At 37.5% G+C, this 19,769-nt stretch overlaps 2 protein-coding genes across 3 annotated transcripts in view; both read left to right on the forward strand.

Annotated features, from left to right (window-relative positions):
* Positions 1–16,765, forward strand: part of LOC128839594 (DNA excision repair protein ERCC-6-like 2) — a 63,889-nt gene extending 47,124 nt beyond the window's left edge. The window contains exons 12-16 of one of the 2 annotated variants that reach the window (XM_054032700.1): positions 1,828–1,899; positions 3,513–3,658; positions 11,051–11,146; positions 12,581–12,680; positions 16,326–16,765. In XM_054032700.1, the coding sequence (XP_053888675.1) occupies positions 1,828–1,899; positions 3,513–3,658; positions 11,051–11,146; positions 12,581–12,680; positions 16,326–16,484 (573 nt within the window). In that variant the 3' untranslated portion in view covers positions 16,485–16,765. The remainder of the gene's footprint in view (positions 1–1,827; positions 1,900–3,512; positions 3,659–11,050; positions 11,147–12,580; positions 12,681–16,325) is intronic. The other variant, XM_054032701.1, reaches the window with a different exon arrangement.
* Positions 12,692–19,769, forward strand: part of LOC128839593 (DNA excision repair protein ERCC-6-like 2) — a 42,852-nt gene continuing 35,774 nt past the window's right edge. Inside the window, exons 1-2 of the mRNA XM_054032699.1 lie at positions 12,692–16,478; positions 18,098–18,178. Of these exons, the coding sequence (XP_053888674.1) occupies positions 18,125–18,178 (54 nt within the window). The 5' untranslated portion in view covers positions 12,692–16,478; positions 18,098–18,124. The remainder of the gene's footprint in view (positions 16,479–18,097; positions 18,179–19,769) is intronic.

A 19,769-nucleotide genomic window follows, 5' to 3' on the forward strand; every position in this document is an offset into this window, starting at 1 on the left:
AGTTTAGGGTGAGGGATGAATTATAAAAGCCTTAGTCCTGCCATGAATGTGGGGGACTGGACTAAGACTTCTTGAGGTCCCTTCCAGTCGTATGATCTTGTGATTCTATCTTTAAAACATCAAAAGCAGGACTGATAGCTGTACACTATATAATTTGTAGTGGAAATCTAAGCGGTAAATATCAATATGGTGTAAAGTGATTTCACTGCAGGACTTCTGATAATCCTGATGGGAGTTAAATCCATGCACACCATTTAAAAAATCCATATTTTAATTGTAACATTACGTTTTTGCTTCAGTATGCTCACCCAGTTTGTGTTTTTCAAAATACCTACCTTTTAGAATAGCATTCCAGTGTGGGAACATATACTTTGTTTCTCTTCAGCACAAAACCATTTACTTCTATTGGTTTGTCAGAGGCACTGCTATTATATTCCAGAATACCTAAAATCTGAGCAGACATGACATTGATTCACTTTATTTAAACAAACTGAGTGTATTTGTTTGCACTATCTCCTATAGGGAATTAATTATATGACCATATTTATTACTCTAATCATAATATTACAGGAGACAAACTCCTTTTACAGCTTAAATGTGCTGCTAATTTTTCTGTCCTCTTTCTTAATTCAGTTACATGAAATGCAAACAGAGAACGTTTAACACTGTATATTTTACGTTTTTCCAGTAAAATAAAGCCCTTTTTATCCATTGTACAACTTACAAATTATAGTTACGCATGGAAAACATGCAACTTTATCTGATTTGTGCATCTTATTTACCCAGTAATTGAATGACACTACAATACAGAAAATGTTATGACTGTGATATTAGTATTTTGTGTTCAAGATTTTATCCAGAACTGTAAAATTAATACAGGCATTCCTCTATTATTTGAGTGGTTACACTTTTAGTGAAATTTGTGTAGATGTAACAGTTTAAGTAGTTATCACCGAATAAATACAATAATTTAAATATTTATTGCCCAGTGAGAGAAGGCTCCAGACATGGTGCAGAAAATTCCTTTTCCCCTTTGTGTATTGCTTCTGCGTGGTACTCTCGAACTGCCAATGCCAGATGTGGACATGCTTCTTTTGAAAATAACTGTATCACTATTATACGCAAGGCTCTGGATTATTTGCTTCCCTACCAGAAGAACATTGTGTGTGGGCGGATTATTGGCATTTCAAGGTCTGTGCAGAGTCTGGGAAGCTGAGGCCTACAGTAAACAAAGCAACAGAAAAGAGGGGGAGCAGGGAGGGGCATACATCTGACTGATTATTTTAAGAAGGCAAGTTCCAAGAAGTTTTGAACTCCGAGGTAGTGCGGCAAACTAAATAAGGTTAGCTCTGTTCAGAGTGGATGTGTGGATTCATTAATTAAAAACAAAAATCCCAAACCCAGGGCAGTACAGTAGATAGGTAGTATTTGTTACAGCTTTGTAGACTAACTTCCATTAAAGGACAACTTAAAAGATACAAATAGCTCATTTAGAACTTAACTTCTGTTAGTGTGATACTTTAAAACTGCCCTTTCAGAATGCATTTAGAGAAGGAGTTTAAGTGTGTGTGTTTATTTAGAATCTCCTTTATTATTATAGTGACATTTATGATACTAGGAAACTGTATTAGGCTTGCAAAGCCTCCCATTAGTGCCCGTTTTCCTTAGAAAATAATATGAAATACAGACCAAAAGTACTGCTTACTCTTTTTAAAGTTAGAAAATGTAAGTGTGTGTGTGTGTGTGTGTGTGTGTGTGTGTGTGTGTGTGTATAAAGGTGTACTTGGGATGAAGTCAGTTAATTGCTGCTCTGTGGTTCGTTTCCAGGTCCTTCAACAGCTTTTAAATCACTTCAGAAAAAACAAAGATAAAGTTCTTCTCTTCTCCTTTTCCACCAAGGTGAGCTCTATATCCCTTAGATCTGACTGACTTCAGCAATAAGTCCTGAGGCATTAAGCACAGGGGGCAGCAGCAGCTGTCAACCACATTTTCTTTCTCACATGCACTATGGAAAATAGTGTTGCTATGGACAATGTGCAGTACTAAAGAAAACATCTTGAAACCTTAAGTTCTCTCAAGGACAATGGCAAGGACAAATGTAGTAATTGCCTTTCTTCTTTGGACTTGTCTTCACTGGAGTGTTAGCTGGAGTTGTCTCCAGTCATTAATAGGGCCCTACCAAATTCACGGTCAGAGGATTTTTAAAATAGTAAATTTCATGATTTCAGCTATTTAAATCTGAAATTTCACACTGTTGTAATTGTAGGGGTCCTGACCCAAAAAGGTATGTGTGGCGGGGGGGCAGTTGCACAGTTATTATAGGGGGGGTTGCAGTACTGCTACCTTTACTTATGCGCTGCTGCTAGCGGCGGCACTGCCTTCAGAGCTAGGCAGCTGGAGAGTGGCAGCTGCTAGCCGGGAGCCCAACTCTGAAGGAAGAGCTGGGCCCAGAGTCAGCAGCTCCCACTCTCTGGCAGCCCAGCTCTGAAGGCAGCAGTGCAGAAGTAAAGGGTGACATGGTATGGTTTTGCCACCCTTACTTCTGCGCTGCAGCTGGAGGGGCGCTGCCTTCAGAGCTGGACACCCGGTCACCAGCTGCTGCTCTGCGGCCGCCCGCTGCTGTTCTCCGGCCACCCAGCTCTGAAGGCAGCGCAGAAGTAAGGGTGGCAATACCACGCCCCCTCCCCCCCGCAAAATAACCTTGTGATCCCCCTGTAACTCCCTTTTGGGTCAGGACCCCCAATTTGAGAAACGCTGGTCTCCCCCATGAAATCTATATAGCGTAGGGCAAAAGCACACAAAAGACCAGATTTCATGGTTCATGATGCATTTTTCATGGCTGTGAATTTGGTAGGGCCCTACTCATTAGCCTAGCTTGAGTGCAGAACAACATGTGAGCTACACAGAATATTTGTATTAGCAGCACAGAGTAGTGGAGTCCCCACTGCGTTGGCATCAAGCATCAGCACCACTGAAGCATCAACCCGCAGCCTCCAATGGGCCAGCTTGCTTGAAAGTAACACGCAACTTAATTTGAGCTAAACACTTTGTGTGGGAGTGGGAGATGTGTTAGCAGCAACACTCAAGTTATACATCAAGCTAACAATTCAGTGAAGCCAAAGCCCTAAATATGGTATTCTTGTTAGTGACGAATGTTCTTTCTGAAATGATGCAAACTCAGGATTATCTAACTAAATACTTGGCATGCCAGCATAGAAGATTACTGTCAATGACAGTTCAAGATCTCTGCTTTAATTTTATATCTTTTGTTGCTTTCAATAAAAAAAAAACCTGTAAAAGATTAAGGTTTTAAGTGCCACAGTAGAAAACCAATTGTGTCGTAGAGAATAAGCGGGTAAGAATGTTAAATATCAATAGAGAGAAACATTTATACTCTCAAATGGTCTGTGGGCTATTAGAAATGATATTCAGGATACCTAATCTTTGTGGTTGTTATGGTGCTTATTTTAAAAGATACTAATAATGCTTTATTTCCCCATCTTTTTTATCAGTTGCTAGATGTGCTGGAACAATACTGTATGGCATCTGGGCTAGATTACCGAAGACTTGATGGAAATACAAAGTCAGAGGACCGGGTCAGGATAGTGAGAGAGTTCAATAGCATGCAAGATGTTAATATTTGCCTTGTTTCTACAATGTAAGAGAGTTTAATTTGTACTGTGTGTCTGCCTTCAGCTACGTATTTAGAGGCTTGTAGTAAAGTTACTTGTGCATTCACTTGATTGATCTTGCAAGGTGTTACTTCCTTGAGGAGGAGCAATAGCATTACTGTCAGCTGTTACAAAACTGTGGTGTCAGCTACATCCATTATGGATTAAGATTACTACAGTAGAAATGGGTCATAACACTTAATTTTTGTTCTTCACATTCCTTCACTTCTGTTGTTTCTGGGATCGTTGAGATTTGAAACTGTTGAGTGATGGTTTTAAATCCCAGGCTAGCCAAAGACAGTGGGGAATCACAAATTGTTCCTAATAGTCTAGTGCACCGCTGCATTCTTTATTTCTGTTCTACTGTGCACATTAAGAGACAAACTTTCAAAAACTAGGTTCTTAAGTTGTGTGTGCAAAACCAGCAATAGCATGTGAATTATTTTGTGTGCATAGTGGACCCATATGGAAAGCCATATTTTTATCAGTTACATTTTACACCTATGAATGATTTTTATATCTGCAGTTTGAGCTCAGTTTCCTAACACTTGTCCCTTAAAGCACTTATTTCTAACAAGCTATAAAATCTTAACACATTCGATATGTCTGAAAGGGATCTTTTCATCAGTTTATGATGAATAGTGAATTCTACTGAAATAGGCTAATTAGATGTACATGTTCAGCCAAAAATTATGAAAATAGTATATCAATCCATTCATGGTTTTCTGATTAGTTACATAATCCTTCATCTTTTAGCTCATCTGATTACTAGTCCCAGGCAGTGGTGCAAAGGGAACAGATACTGCCTGTTTATCCCTGGCTGTGGGGAGACTCCAGTGGGTATAGAGCCAGTATAACTGTCTCCTTTGCTGTTCTTTCCACAGTCCCAGCACAGGGTGCATGTTGGGAGCAGAGAGGTGGAGAGGCCAGAGCACGATACATTCTGGCTGTGCTTGGCCATCATAGCTCCTTTAAGACCACTGTCAGCGGCACACGTTAGAACAGCCCTCAGGCTTCTCTAACATGCACAGGTCTGGCATATAAGCAGAGAATCAAGGCTCTAGAGATGCACTCTTGCTTTGCTGAGCATAACCTCAGCAATCAGAATATCTGGCCAGTGATTTCAGGGGACTTCTTGAATAAGAAACGATAAGCAGTTTTTGGCCCTTCTAGGTGAACAGAAAATTTAAATGAAAACAATCTATTACAGGAGCCACCCCTTCTGGGAGTTACTGTATCTGTACTGTTCTAAAAGGCTTTCTACTTATAGTGAATGTTCTGTCAACCTTATTTGTTTTAAACACTTTAGGATTAGTTTCATCCCCATAATCTCATACATTTGGCGTTATGAAATAGAGAATTCAATTAAACGGAAATGGAGTCTTGCTTCATTAGTGGTTTCTTCTCCCTTATCCTTTTGAGTAGTAAGGGTGGAAAGGGAGGCCACGCTCACCAGTGTTGCTTCATGACAGCCACCTTAATTTATGATGATTTTGTCTATACAGAATTGTATATAATGTTTCACATTTCACTGAGTAAATTAGTAAAAAATATGCCTAGGATAATATGCAGCATAGTGTACGTTCCAAGAGAAACAAAATGGTACTCTCTGTAATTCTTTAAAGTGTAGTTCAACACACACACATTATACAGCAAAAATGAATGTGTTTCTGCTTTCCTGAGATAAAGTAATGAAAGAGACTACAAGAGTCTTTTGTAACTCTCTGGAAATCTGAAGGTGCTATGTCCTAGTAGCACTCCACAGGGTTTTCTGGTCTCCTCTAAATCAGAGTTCAGGCACACCAAACCAAGATCTTTTGTGCAGTCATCTGGTTGATGGAACTTTTCAGTATCTTATTTATTTCTAAACACATAATAAGTTGACAGAATTGGGTCATACTTTTCTGTCCATAGTTTCTTGCAAAGTTTTTGGCTGACTGCTCTATTTGTATGTGTTCTGAAAGTCTCATCTTTCAAAGAGCCAAATGTTAATTTCTGACAAATCCACTTACGCTTTATTTTGGCTGCAAAAATGCATCTAAAAAAGAGTGACTTCTCAATACAGTGTATTTGTTTTTTGTCATTTTATTCCAGTGGCACAATCAATATACAACTTCAAAAAGAAGCACCAGCCTATACAATTACTGAATTATGAAGCAATAATAATGACTTCATTGTTAAAACAGTGACAGTTTCCAAATTTGTATTCTACCTTACATTCTGGGGAAATAAATCCATTCTGCCTGAAATTTCTCCTGCATAGCCTTTAGCCAAAAAATACCGGTGTCTTTAGAAACATAAACTCTAATGGAATAATATGGTTTTGAGAAAAGGGGCTTTCAAAAACAGCTTTTCAATAAATATAACTTTATTTGTAAAGGCATATCTCCAGAATACCTTGATCTTAAATCCTCAAATTTGTTTTAGACACTAGTATTGAACATAATCTTGTGGATAGTCTAACTTTCAAAAATGTACTGGACAAGTTCTAAGTAATATGGATGATTCCTACCAATCTTATAAATTTCTGGAGACCAGTAGCTATAGATTGTTAAAGATTACAAGGTCAGACACTTGTGTGTTCTATGGAAGAAATAGGTTTATGGCACATATGCCCATGTCCTATCTGTTGTCACTTTTAAAGCTCCGTGACAGAAATATCTCTTTCCTTAAGCCAGTGCTGGCAGAAGAATCTGTCTTGGGAGAAGAATAAATATGGTCCATAATGCTTAGAGTTATTGCTGGTTCTGGCAGCAAACAAGTTCAAGTTGTAAATCTCATGAGAAGTAGCGCTATGATTTGCAGGAGTTACAAACTCAACTGGTAGAGCTGTCAAAGCTTGTAATGTCTGTGACACAACTTAATTTAAGGCGAGGGAACTACAGCACTTGGACATTGGGCAACCTTGTTCCAACGTTCTAATATATCATGCTGGAAGAAATAAAAACTGCTAATATCCCCTCCTTCAGAGCCAAATATTAAATCCAATGCTCTACCCTGTCTTTCCCACGCTAATCTCCATATGCTCAGAAATCCATTCATTTAAAAAAAATATCCTGATTCTGCTTCTTACATACATGGCCCACTACTTTAAACTTCTGCAAGGCCTCGTGTAATTTAGAATCTTTGCAGCCAGGCTGGTTGAACTAAAACATCCCGAGTCATTCTTTTCAGAACTCTCAGATCTTATAACTTGAAGTAAAGCTGACATGATAATCTTTAGTCCTACATTTTAGAGCTCACATAGTTAGCAAGCATTTCTGTGAAATGGACAGAGCCTCATGTAATTCATACATGAGTGGCGAGTGGATCATATAACAGTCATGATCTTCAGGTTTTTTATCTGAGTCCTTCATATGTGAAGCTTACTCCATCAATTTTCTTGCAGAGCTTGAAAATTCCAAGGGGGTAGAAGTGAAGGATTTGTATATCAGTAGTCTTGGCGGTGCTGCTTGCAAGTGCCACGAGATCTGAACGGAATGTCTCAAGAAAGTTGTAACTTCTTTTTGCATCCTTACAAAGCCTAAAAGTTTCAATAGATCAACTGGAAACGCACAACATGCGTTCTAGTGCAGACTTTGGGCTTCTCTGTAGATTTTTGGTATTTCTAATATTTTTTTCAGAACAAGATTTCTTTTAAAATGCAATTTTCTTATCCTTTTGGTAATGAAAATAACCTTTTTCTAATGTGAACTAGTGCAATGATGTCTTCCTGAGCCTGCATACTGACCTGAAACAGTAGCTAGTAGAGCCATGAGCTACCCTTTATTGAAGTGGAGTTATTAATCCAGATATGAAGCCAGAAAATTAGGCAATGATGGGAGACGAGATAAATTGCAATGTAATATGCACTAGAAAGAATTTTAACTAATCTCCCCTATTAGTGGCTTCTAAATTAAGTGTATATAAAGTCAAGAAAATATTGTAACGTGTGCATCAGCAGTTCAAAAGCAAAAAAAATGTTAAGTTGTATAAAAGAAGGGACAGAGAAGAATAATGAAATTATAATAATGTTATAATATACATTGTTGGTTTGTCCTTACCTTCAGTAGTGTGTACAATTCTGGTCACTCATCTCAAAAAGGAAGTGGCAAGAGGGGAAGAAAAAAATCTAGAGAGAGGCAATGAGATGGCTAATCATGTAAAGATGTAAATAATTCTAATATTTAAATCTCTCCTATTAAACTTTTGATATTAGACAAATAAGTGCACAAGATAGAAGTGTGTAAAATTATTCGGTTAGTCAGGTGCTCTTACAGGATTTGCTCTTCTTTGTAATACAAGTAAAAAGGAGCATCCAATTAAAAGATGACAAATTTTAAAATTACAAAATAATTTTTTATGTACTATGTAATCTTGTTTGTGGAACTCTCAGCCACAAAGTGATTTTGAGACACAAAGGGTAGGATCAGACAGTTCTGTGAATAGAACTAATTACTAACTGCTTCCATAGAAACTTCCCTCTGGCATGTTGTTTTGTAACTTTTGAAGATTGTGGTACTGAGCACAGAGACAGGACACACAAGTAAATAGACCATTAGTCTGATCCAATATGTAGTCCTACAATACCATGAACTCTGGAAAAATAATGGTTTATTATAAGGCAATGTTGCAAGATCTGAATGTAGCAGGCTGAGCCATCTGAGCCATGAGATCTCTTATAATTCAGTGTGATTTAATCATTACTTGCTTAAATGACACTTAGAATATTACCCATTTTTAATAATTTATTTATAACGCACCAACTCATTTCTAGGTACATTCTGTTTATGAAGAAGTCATAGGGGCCTTGTCTTCTGAAACATTGTAGTATACCTAATAATTTTATAAAACTTTTGCCCCTTTAATTTTTTTTAAACACCTTGTTTGGTCTTGTCTCTCCTCATACTCAGTCTGTTATGTCCACTAATGAAATTTGAAGTATACTTCATATTTCAGGTTTCAAATATTTGGATTTTTTATTAGAAACCAATTGGAAAAACATGTTGACTTATATTTTGGTCTCACTACAGGTTTGGTAAGAGAAGCTGAATTCCATCCTCTCTAATAAGAAATATTCCAAAATACAGTGGAGGATTGTATAAAAAAAAAAAAGATTTTTATTCAGTATTTCAGACTGTGAGAATGCTGATCTTCTGGAAACCTCCATTAATGTTGGCAAGTTCCCACATCCTCTCCTTTTCTAAATTTAATTAACCCAGCACTACACCGCATTTGGAAGGAAAAGGCCACAACTTTATTTATATTAACAAGGATTCCACCAATTTCTTTCTTTTCTTTTTTTTTTAATAAGGAAATTAATTAATTAATTAACCCTTTCCGACCACCTTAACTAGCTTAATAGAATCCAAAATAAACTATTTTAAATATACACTTATGGAAAAAGTGTATCCAATATTTTATTTTATTTTGGGAGTGTCTCATTGAGAACGTAGTGGCTTGCCTCCACTTTCTTCTAAAATCTTTGGAGAAACCATCATTGACCATAAGATACCACTATAAACCTTATGGAGGGGATAGATCTCATCAAGAAAAAGACATTTGTCAATTAAGAATGGTATCCACTCAAATTGTGATGACTAGTCTGCCATACCTACATATATTACCTCACTCTTGCTTGTCACATCAGCCAAAGATGTATGCCTGATATTTAATTAACTGGTGCTGCTTCTAATTATTTAAACTCTACATCTACCTTCTACATCCCCAGCAAGGGATACTGTTAGAGAGATATTCTTTAAACCCCTTAGCATTTCTGCTGGATCCAGTCTTATTGACTATCAGCCGTCTGATCACATCATATACAGGATGTGCTGAAGTGCTTTCTGGATCTGGAAAAAACAAAAAACAAAAAAAAAACAAAAACAAATCAAACACATGGCATGTTTGAAATCAAAGTCCACCTAAAACAGTCTCTCAGATATTAGCACATTGAATATAAGCATTTTGCTTCCAGACGCTTTCCAGAAATTTTCATCTCTTTTTTGGGGAGATTAGAAGGAATGTGGCTAAGCTGATACTAAAGAGATTTCCAAGAGCCAGTCCTGCAACTTGACGACCACTGTCTTTGGCCCTACTCCAGTAAACCACTTAAGCATATGTCCAACTTTAAGCAAGTGAGTAATCCTTTTGCTTCAATAGGGGAATTGGTCAACTGCTTAAAATTAAGCACATGCTTAATGGGTTTGCTATATTGGGGCCTTTGTAGTCTGAACAACATTTTGAGTTGTTAAGATGTTCTTGGAAGATGCAGCCAACACATTGAGCCTAACTGTTCCCAAAAAGTCCAATATATACATGTTTAATAGGACTTTCTTATAATGACCCTCACAATATTGTCCCTATCCACTAAGTCTGGTCTACACTGGGGGGGTTAGGAGGGATTGATCTAAATTACACAATTTCAGCTACGTGAATAACTTACCGCAGTGTCTTCACTACAGTGAGTCGACTGCTGCTGCTCCCCCGTTGACTCTGCCTGCACCTCTCACCGAGCTGGAGTACAGGAGTCGACAGGAGAGTGCTCGGGGATCGATTTACCTAGATGCGATAAATCGATCCCCACTGGATCCATCGCTGCCCGCCAACAACATACCCTAAAAGGACTGCATCAGAAATGAATGATGTTTTCTTTTATCATTCACTTTTCTGTGCTTTTACTTAGCCCTCTCAATAGTTTGATTCAAAAACAGGCACCACTGCACTCTAGTACTTGTTTATCCTGCCAGGACTGCTGTACCAAGAATAGCTGGGAGCGGCATTACAAACTATACCATGTTTTGGTGTAAGTCATGTAGCAAGTATCCTGCCAAAATCCATCTCCCTGTGATTCAAGAAACAAAACTGATGCAAACTCTGTAATAAGTCTCTCTTTACATAAAGTCTCTTCTAGCTGTCTCAAATGGATAGAATCATAGCTGATATAAATTGGCATAGATCTGTTGAAGTCAATGGAGCTATGTAGATTTATACCAGCTGAGGATTTGGCTTATATTATTCACTTTGAGTGTTAAGGGGATGCAGCAGGTAGTTGGGCAGCACTTCTGTTATATCAAGGTGAAAGCAGCTGTTTGTAGTTGGGCAGGTTATATAGTCTGCCTGCAATTTGAGGTGGTATTGTGATTTGCTACAATAATCATGATTGTTAGGTTGTTATGCTATTGTTGTGTTTTGGAAATAAAGCGCCGGCCCATTGCTACCTATGTTGGTATAATGCTGTTTAATTATGTTTGGAATGGGGAAAAATGTGAGCCTACCACTAGTAAGCCTAATTTTGGTTAAATAGATCCAGAGCTAGAAATCATTTAATTTGAGTTTAAAAATGGTACTACCTAACTCCTTTTCTTGCAGTCTAAGAACTAACTCATTTTTTTTAAAAGGGCTGGTGGACTGGGTCTCAATTTTGTTGGAGCCAATGTCGTTATATTGTTTGATCCAACATGGAATCCAGCAAATGATCTTCAAGCCATTGACAGGTATAGTCTCAATATTAAAATTTAGATAGACATAGTGCTCTTTTTGTGTTCATTTTGGAAATTGATTTTCTCATGCAAATTTTCCTAGAGAAGTCTGATTTTGGCTGAATCAGACTAGATTTAGAAATGCCTGTTAATAATTTGTTTAGCATTAATGTACTCTGCATACTGTTTAAAAAGTGAGTGAGAATTTCCCAAGCTCCTTTACCTCTGAATTTTAACTTTTTTTTATTTCCTACTTTTCAAATTGTGACATTATTGGAAGAGAGAGGTATAGGACAAAGCTGTGATTATGATAGTGTTTCATTTTAAAAAATAATAAGTGGACATATAGCCTGATGGCATTTTTCCTGAGGTTGGAACCATCATTGCTAGCCTATTTAAAAGTAGAGACTATAAAAAAAAAATACACAGTTACTGATCCAGCTCAAGAGTGATGTTGAGAAACATAGAATCCCTGAAGAAAAATAGTTGTGTTCTTATTTTCAAGCCTCTGTAATGTAGAGATGTCCCTTTTCAGCATTCAGTTTGTCTGATAGTTTGCTGTGGTGACACATGCAGGATTCTTATTTTATAAGTGTTTTATCTGAGACATTCTAAACCATAGGTTAGCATTTCACATGCAGCTCATGAAAATACTTTTAGATAACTAAGGAAACACTCCAAGGAGCCTTTAAAGTGTATAAAGCAATTGAGCTACAGAGGGTTCTGTGGCACCTTTAAGACTAACAGCAGTATTGGGAGCATAAGCTTTTGTGGGTAAGAACCTCACTTCTTCAGATGCACTTCCTTGCATCTGAAGAAGTGAGGTTCTTACCCACGAAAGCTTATGCTCCCAATACTTCTGTTAGTCTTAAAGGTGCCACAGGACCCTCTGTTGTTTTTTTACTGATTCAGACTAACACGGCTACCCCTCTGATGAGTAAAAATACATTCTTTGTTCCATCCTATTTTATATTTTAGCTTTTAAGCTCCTCCATTATTTTATCATTTCTAACAATGTAGAGAGGATTTTTTCTATTTTCAGATACCTCCAGGAAGACTTCTTTCTCCCCTTTCCACTCCACAAGTGGAAAAATGTTATGATGTTGCAGAAATGTGTGTCCTTGCAAGACTAGGTCTAGTCTTCATGGTACCACTTCTGTGAAGTTCACATTTCTCTGATGTCTTGACATTCAGTAAATCTCTTCGGTGGTTTCTGAAAATAATCTGTTGGTAGTTTGAGTTATGGAGATTTATGGAGAAGAGAAGTGAGGGCCCTAAAGAGAGAAAATGTGAGCTTTTTAAAAACATTTAATTTCTAAACTTGTCTTTTAGGAAAGTTCTATTTAAGTTTATAGTATTTCCTTTTATTGGAATTAGGATTTTACTCATCTCCAAAGGAACTCATGTTAGCTAATAACCTAGTATTCTTCAAAATCACTCTCTTTGCAGAGCCTATAGGATTGGCCAGTACAGAGATGTGAAAGTGTTTAGATTGATATCCTTGGGGACCGTGGAGGAGATGATGTACTTACGGCAGGTTTACAAACAGGTGAAGTTCACAGTGTCATGGTACACGTAAAACAATAACTATTTTCAGCCAGCTGTCTGAATGAGTGAAAGCTGACCTATAGCGAAGTTGATTCTATGTTGGATTTATGACTTGCAATGTTAATTTATGCACTTGGCAAGGAAGAACTACCCAATTTTTTTCAGTGGGTGCTAACTCAGGCCAGTGATGGTATTTTAAATGCCGATATCGTTACTTATTTCAGCACTCAAAGCATGTGAGAAAGGAGATTAAGTACCTCTTATGAAGATCTGAGACAGCCAATATTGAATGTCATTCCTTAAAATAAAAATGTAAGAGCAAGTTTTAAATTTCAGTTAAATATTGGTGGGCCTGAACGAGAAATTAACCTGAAATTTAAATACATGATGGGATTGGAGGTGGGCACAATTCATTTTCATTTTCCGGAAGGGTGGGGCTTACTTTTCAAAAGTTTGGGAAATGCTGGGCTAAATGGATTTAAGAAGTGTCCATTACTCTGAACACTACCTTATTTGCAAGAGCCAGTCTCTCCTGTTAACTCCATGATCCTCCAGTGCCTCATTTTGAGGGAGGGAGGAGGAGGAGAGATGAAGTGGGGCAATCCCCATTGGTAGTATAGTAACTTGGACAGTAATGGCTGCTTGATGACATCCTACTTCTGAGGAAGCCCACTGACTTCCTCTTCCCTCCTATGGATAGTGATGATTGGCCAGGGTCATGAGAATTCGTAAGAAAGGCTTTCCCTTCTCCTAGTTCAACTTGTCCTAGTTTTGTTTCAGGACAGTTTATTGAGATCATCTGGGCAAGAGTAAAGGTTGTGCCTATCATGTGACGCTTTCTGAATAGAAAATCTGAGGAATGAAATCACATGTGTGGATTGTGTCCATCCCTAGAACAGCAGCAGATAGTCACTAGTTCCTCACTTCATTTTTTCCCCTGTGTTTACTTTTACTTAATTGAAAATGATCCGGTAAATGTACTGTGAATGAACTAGCAGAGTTCTGCTATATACCGGTAATCTAATTTTAAAAAAGGAAATCACTGTATTTTTTAAGTGTCCATAATTAATTAGCATTTATTTAAGGACTAACATCTGCTGCTTTTTGTACTCTATTCTGGAAAGTCTTACCATGTTTTTTTCTCAAACATACACAACTTTCTGAAAAACTTTTATATTCTTGGTTAATATCGGTATGTGTGTATTCTATTTTCTTGACTGTTACTTTCACAATGTCACGTTGTTTTATTTTGTATAGGGGTTTTCTTCTTACTGGCAACGGTGATCAATCTGAAAAATAAACAGATGGAAAGATCTGGAAGCTAAGACCTTTCAGTGGAGAACACTGTCAAAATAGGTCAATTTTTAGACCTACTAACTTTGACAACCTTCTAAACATCAGTAAACATGTTTTTAAACTTCATGTATTCCTTTCTCCATTTCAATAATTATCTGATTCCCTAATTAAATGCATGTTTGGGAAACCTTAATTGAAAGCACCATGAAGAAAATTATGTGCTGTTTATGTACAAAATTTTCAGATGACTTTACAAAGACATTAGTACAGTATAAGGCATTCTTTCTACCAGCTCTGTAAAAGTTCTCACAAAGCACTACATTTTAATTTTAGCAGGAATGTTTAGGGCCAGACTTGCACAGATCTGTGCATGAAATTGTGTACGTACATATGCATGTTACTACTGAATGCAAAACTGATGTATTTGGAAGAGACAGGCTATTTACACAACTCTGACCAATCAGGTACCTATTCACGTAGCTGAGCTTATATGTATGCATACAGCTATATGCATATAACTTTGAACATCTGTCTCTTAACTATAAGAATGGTCAGTTAAGATGCGCAAATCTAAGGCTCAGATTTTCATTAGATCTCCACTAACTAGGGTGATCAGATGTCCCATTTTTAAAGGGACAGTGTTGTTTTTGGGGACTTTTTCTTATATAGGCGCCTATTACCCCCCACCCCCTGTCCCGTTTTTTCACAGTTGCTATCTGGTAACCCTACCACTAATGCACCCTTAAAATCAACAGCCAGATTGGTCTGCAAACACCTGTATATCTGTACGAACGGGTAAACTGGTAGCTAACTGCGAATTGCATGTGCAGTTACCTGATTTGTCTGCCCATATGTAGGCTTTTGCATGTGGAAGTGAGGAACCTACAAATCTTATGTCTGCATTGACAGAAACCTGCTCAAAATTTTGACCTAATTATCCAGAACTTGCTGAAATTTTTTGGCCAAGTATGTTTTGCACAGAATTAGTCTACAGACAAAATCATTGGAAATCCAAGGCTGGTTTTTACATCTAGATTTGAATTACATTGACAGTTGAGCACCTACTTAGGCCCACGATTTCCCAGAGATTTTCAACAAGTGTTGATAAAGAGTATAAAAACCTATTGTGACCATTAAAGAGAACACACAAACATGACAGCACTTGGACATGTGGCTTTCTCTATACGTGCAAGTGCATCCTCAAATAGACCTATAGGTTGTCTACTCTGTATTTAGTCAATGTTTTAATATGTGTAAGTACGGTAATTGATTTTTTGAAAAGCAGTCTATTTGTAATGCTTTGTGTTGTATTGTCTAAAGATGAAATTATTGAAGGGTGCATTTGATTTTGAAATTACTTTGGCATTTTTTTATTAGTGGAACAGTTGAGGGGAAAAATCCATGTACAACCAATAGTAATTCAGAATATAAAACAAGTAGAACAAAAATATAAAATTAAGTAAACAATATGAATTAGTTAATCTGAAATCTGTGGTACAACCTTAACTATGATCATGATTGCTACTATGTTCTTAGAGAAAAATGTACATTGCACCTAGCAAAGTTAGGGGTCAATCCAGCTATAGTTTGCCTTTGTGACTGATGACTATTTCAGAGGGGTACTTCTCCCTTGAAAGCAGCTGCATAGTCCTAGATGACCATTAAGTAGCCCTCAAAGGCTACCAACTTCCTAGGGACAGAGCTATAGAAAAATTGTATAGGTCTAGTAAAAGCCATCATTTCTTCCTGCTGTTCGTGCAAAGGATGTCAGTTACATTTGTACTGAACACTTGACGTCACTTGAAGTATAGCTCAACCTGCCTGATTTCAAGAATGTTTAAATTTTATCTGATGCACTATTTACTTAACTGTTTCCAACACAGTGGTGGCTCTTATTAGTCATTTGTACATTCCATTTAATCAGAGTGGATCAGAATTTAGATTTTTCCAGATCATTCGTGATTCAGTGACCATATTCTTTTTCACTCTGGGTGTACTTTAAATTATTGTTATTCAGTCTTTAAATATTTTTTATAAATTATTTGTGAACAGGCACGATGCAGTGAAGTACTGATACTCAAGAATAAGTTAACAAGTTTCCAGTGTTAGGCATAGAACAATGAAGTAGGAGGCTTAGAAATTTTTGTTTTGCTTTCCTATTCAGTAAAACTAGTCAGATTAATATTATACCACAATGGCAACATCTGCCAGGTAAATAAAAACAAAATATCCTTCCTTAGGTATTTCTGCCTCCTTTAACTAAAGCTGCATATATACTGTGAATGCCAGGAAATTCTGGCATATGATTGGAGCAAACATTTCTGAAATCTCGTGCGTTATTCTGTTTTAGCAACTTCACTGTGCGGTAGTTGGAAGTGAAAATGCCAAGCGATATTTTGAGGCAGTGCAAGGATCAAAGGAACATCAAGGCGAGCTTTTTGGGATCCATAACCTCTTCAAGCTTCGAACCCAGGGGTCCTGCCTTACAAAAGACATCCTGGAGGTGTGAAGCTTTCCTTCTGACTTTTGGACATTAGCTTTACATATTTTTTCCTCTTGAAGCATTTTACCATAGATGTGAATGTAGTGCCATGCAAAGCAGTATGGTGAAACTTGAAACAACAAATGCCTACATTGTGCTTTAATCTAGGGCTGTGAGTTTCTCACTTTTAGGCACATCAAAATAATTCCTCTAAAATAAACAAAAATATGGAAAATGTGGTCTTATTAAAACTTGCCAAGCACTCAAAGAAATTCATTTCTGTTCCTAATAAAAATACCAAAACTGATTTTGTGATACTTCTGCATTTATTCATCTGTGTACACAGATGTATTTTATTTATCAGATACAGTATTTGTCCTTTAAATCAAATTTAAAATACTTTTTTACTATGAAAAAAGTGTTCTGATCTTGCTAACCTTCTGTTTAATGGCTATTAGTTGGGGTGGATAGACATGTTTCGTATCATAGAATTATTGCATTTATGTGTCATATGCATACATTATTTCAAAATACCGTCTTAAAAAGGTTGAGTGGGGCATTCCATTCTTAAATCCCTATGTTTTGGTTGTTCTTAAACACTGTATTGAGCCAGATTCAGAGGGTGGTGTTGAATGAGGTAAAGTATGCATAATATGCACCTCTTTATGTCTACAGTATGTATGTTTTACCAAATAAGATTCCCTGAAACTATTTTTCTTTCTCATATCCGACACCTCCACCCCTTATGTATCACTCCTCAATCTAGTTTGTGGCGTATGAGGAGGAGTTTAGGAGCTAAGCTGGTATAAGTCACATGCTATGGACTAAAAGGTTAGTGTAGCTAATGAACAAAATCTTTAATACAAAGATGCAAGAAGACTCTGTAAGATAATGTAAGCCACTGTGCACTTTCACACAACTTGTTTATACCTGCTTCGGCTTCTTGATGAGTAAGATACCCCGATTTAAAATTCTTTACCCTTGTGTGTGGATAAAGGAGTCTAATTTTATAATATGGGATACATTGCCTCTGAAGTTGGCCCATTGTGTTAAGAACTCTTTTAAACTGCGGAAGCCAGGACCCCATCACAAGCATTCTTAGTAATTTAACTTTAACGAGAGAGCTTCTTAGGCACAGTCTCAGCCAAAAGTGAATGTTTCTAGAAAGTTTATAAACAAAATCTGCCTAGCCATATTTTGGGAAAGATACCTGTTTTGCACTTTGGGATACTCCAACTCAAATCTGTTTTGCTAGGAGGAAAACAATTCTGTCTTGGTATGTGCTTTAAATAGTCTTTAGTGATGAAAATACTGTGTGTCCGAAAAAAATGTTTTAAAAATAGTAAAATTTTGGATGTGTGTAGGATCTGCTCAATATGTATAATATGTCAGTTTTCTTACTCATTAGAGGCCTGATCTAACTGCCATTGAGTCTTTCCATCAACTAAAGTGTGGCAATTTGTTTGGGCCTTAAGTGTGAGTGGCCATTTTACTCTTGAACATGTGCACTTCCAGATAAAGACAGAAAAATTAAGCTTTGCCCTGTCTACCCATCTTACCTTGAAGACCACACATGCTGCCTTATTGTGTTGGTAATTTTTATTATAAAGCTTGCCTTGCTTGCATCTTTTCTTTTTTAGAGGGAGGGTCAAGTGGAAGCAGGAGTCATGACAGCCACTACGTGGCTAAAGGAGGAGCCACCATCATGCAGGTTAGAAATGGTGAGTTGTCTTTGTGCATGTCATACAACATGGAATGTGGGTGCTATTTTCTCCTCTCGTTCCAGCTAGTATGTTGAGCAAACATCTTTGACAATAACTAGACACGACATTTTTAAAAGATACAGTATGTAAGGGATATTATCAGAAAGAGAACATTGCTGCAACATGATGGTCTTTTGCTGCCTTTGGTTAGAATCTGCAAGAAGATAATGAATATTAGGCAAACTTCTGTTAATATGTTTAGTCTGTGGTAATATCCCATCATAATGCCTCTACAGTATTTCTTAAATACCATCAGACTGTCATGTGTGAATATATTTTGTTAATGGATACTGTTGATGTAGAGGGACAGTTGCTCACTGAGCTATAGTTGAATTGCTGTATTCTGAATGGCTTATTTGACAAATGATTTGTTGGACCAGAACCTCAATTGATGTAAGTCGGCCTAGCCCCAGTGTCTTTAGTGTCTGTTCACACCAACTGAGGAGCTGCCTCCTACTCTTCGACAGAGAATTTGAAGTAAAATTCACTCTTTTGCACAAAGCCCAAATAATTGGTCCTTGGATGGGGGGGGGAGGGGTATGTCAGAGACTCGGTTGTGCTCTGTGGTTAGACTGGGTGTCAGGCCTCGTAATTAGAACTGAAGTCAGGACAGGGTTACCTGGAAAGAGGCATGGCTGGGGCCAAGGCAGGAACAGGACTGGAACAAGCTGGCACAGAAGCTATCACAGCTGTGAGCAAATGCTTTGAGCAGCCCCTGAATGCTGCTGTTGGGCTTAGGAGCCAGTCTGCTGACTTTTGCAACCACTTGGGTGGTTTGGCCAATCAGAGGCATAACTATTAACGATAGTCAGTATGCTATAGCCTAGTAACTGATATAGTGGTCAGATCCCCTGTGCAAGTGGTTTGGGCTGCTTGATCCATATAATTGCAGATCCAGTAACCCCTCCAACAGGCCATCTTAATAACCTGTTCCTTACTGGCTTTTGGAGAAATGGTTTGGAGCCCCCATTTTGCAACATGCAGGGGTGCATTAGTTCAGCTGCATTGTCTTTTGGCCAGCACCGCTTCCTGTGAAGAGTTTACAGGCCTTCTGCACTTGGGTGAATTTTGTTCTTTATAAATAAGATAATTTCCTTTTAACTGAATAGTTTTTTCAACTTTGCCAGTAAATATGCACATACATATTACTGTGTTGTTAGTTATAATGTAGTCCATTTTGGAGTTATACTGGATTTTAAATTGCAATAAACTAAACTGTGTCTGTATCATAATTTTAATCTTTGAATCCATGAACTTTGTATCTATTCGGCTATGAAGGATTATTTTTGTTTTATATTTGTGGTGAGCAGTTAGGGAGTGGGGTAGAGGGATTAAATATAGCTATAAACTAGGCAAAAAATACATATAACCTTTATTGTGTGTTTGTGCCCCCACTGAGTTGACTTGTACTGTAAATTGGCCACAATCTCTTAAGCCGGATCTTCATAGGAAAATGATGTTTTGTTGGTTGGGGTTTTTTGTGTAACCAGAGATATGAATTTACAGTGATATTGTGTATACCAGTGTAACCTCCATGCGGATTCTCTTA

This window comes from Malaclemys terrapin, chromosome 6, assembly GCF_027887155.1.
Source record: "Malaclemys terrapin pileata isolate rMalTer1 chromosome 6, rMalTer1.hap1, whole genome shotgun sequence".
In the NCBI taxonomy this organism is placed as follows: Eukaryota; Metazoa; Chordata; order Testudines; family Emydidae; genus Malaclemys; species Malaclemys terrapin.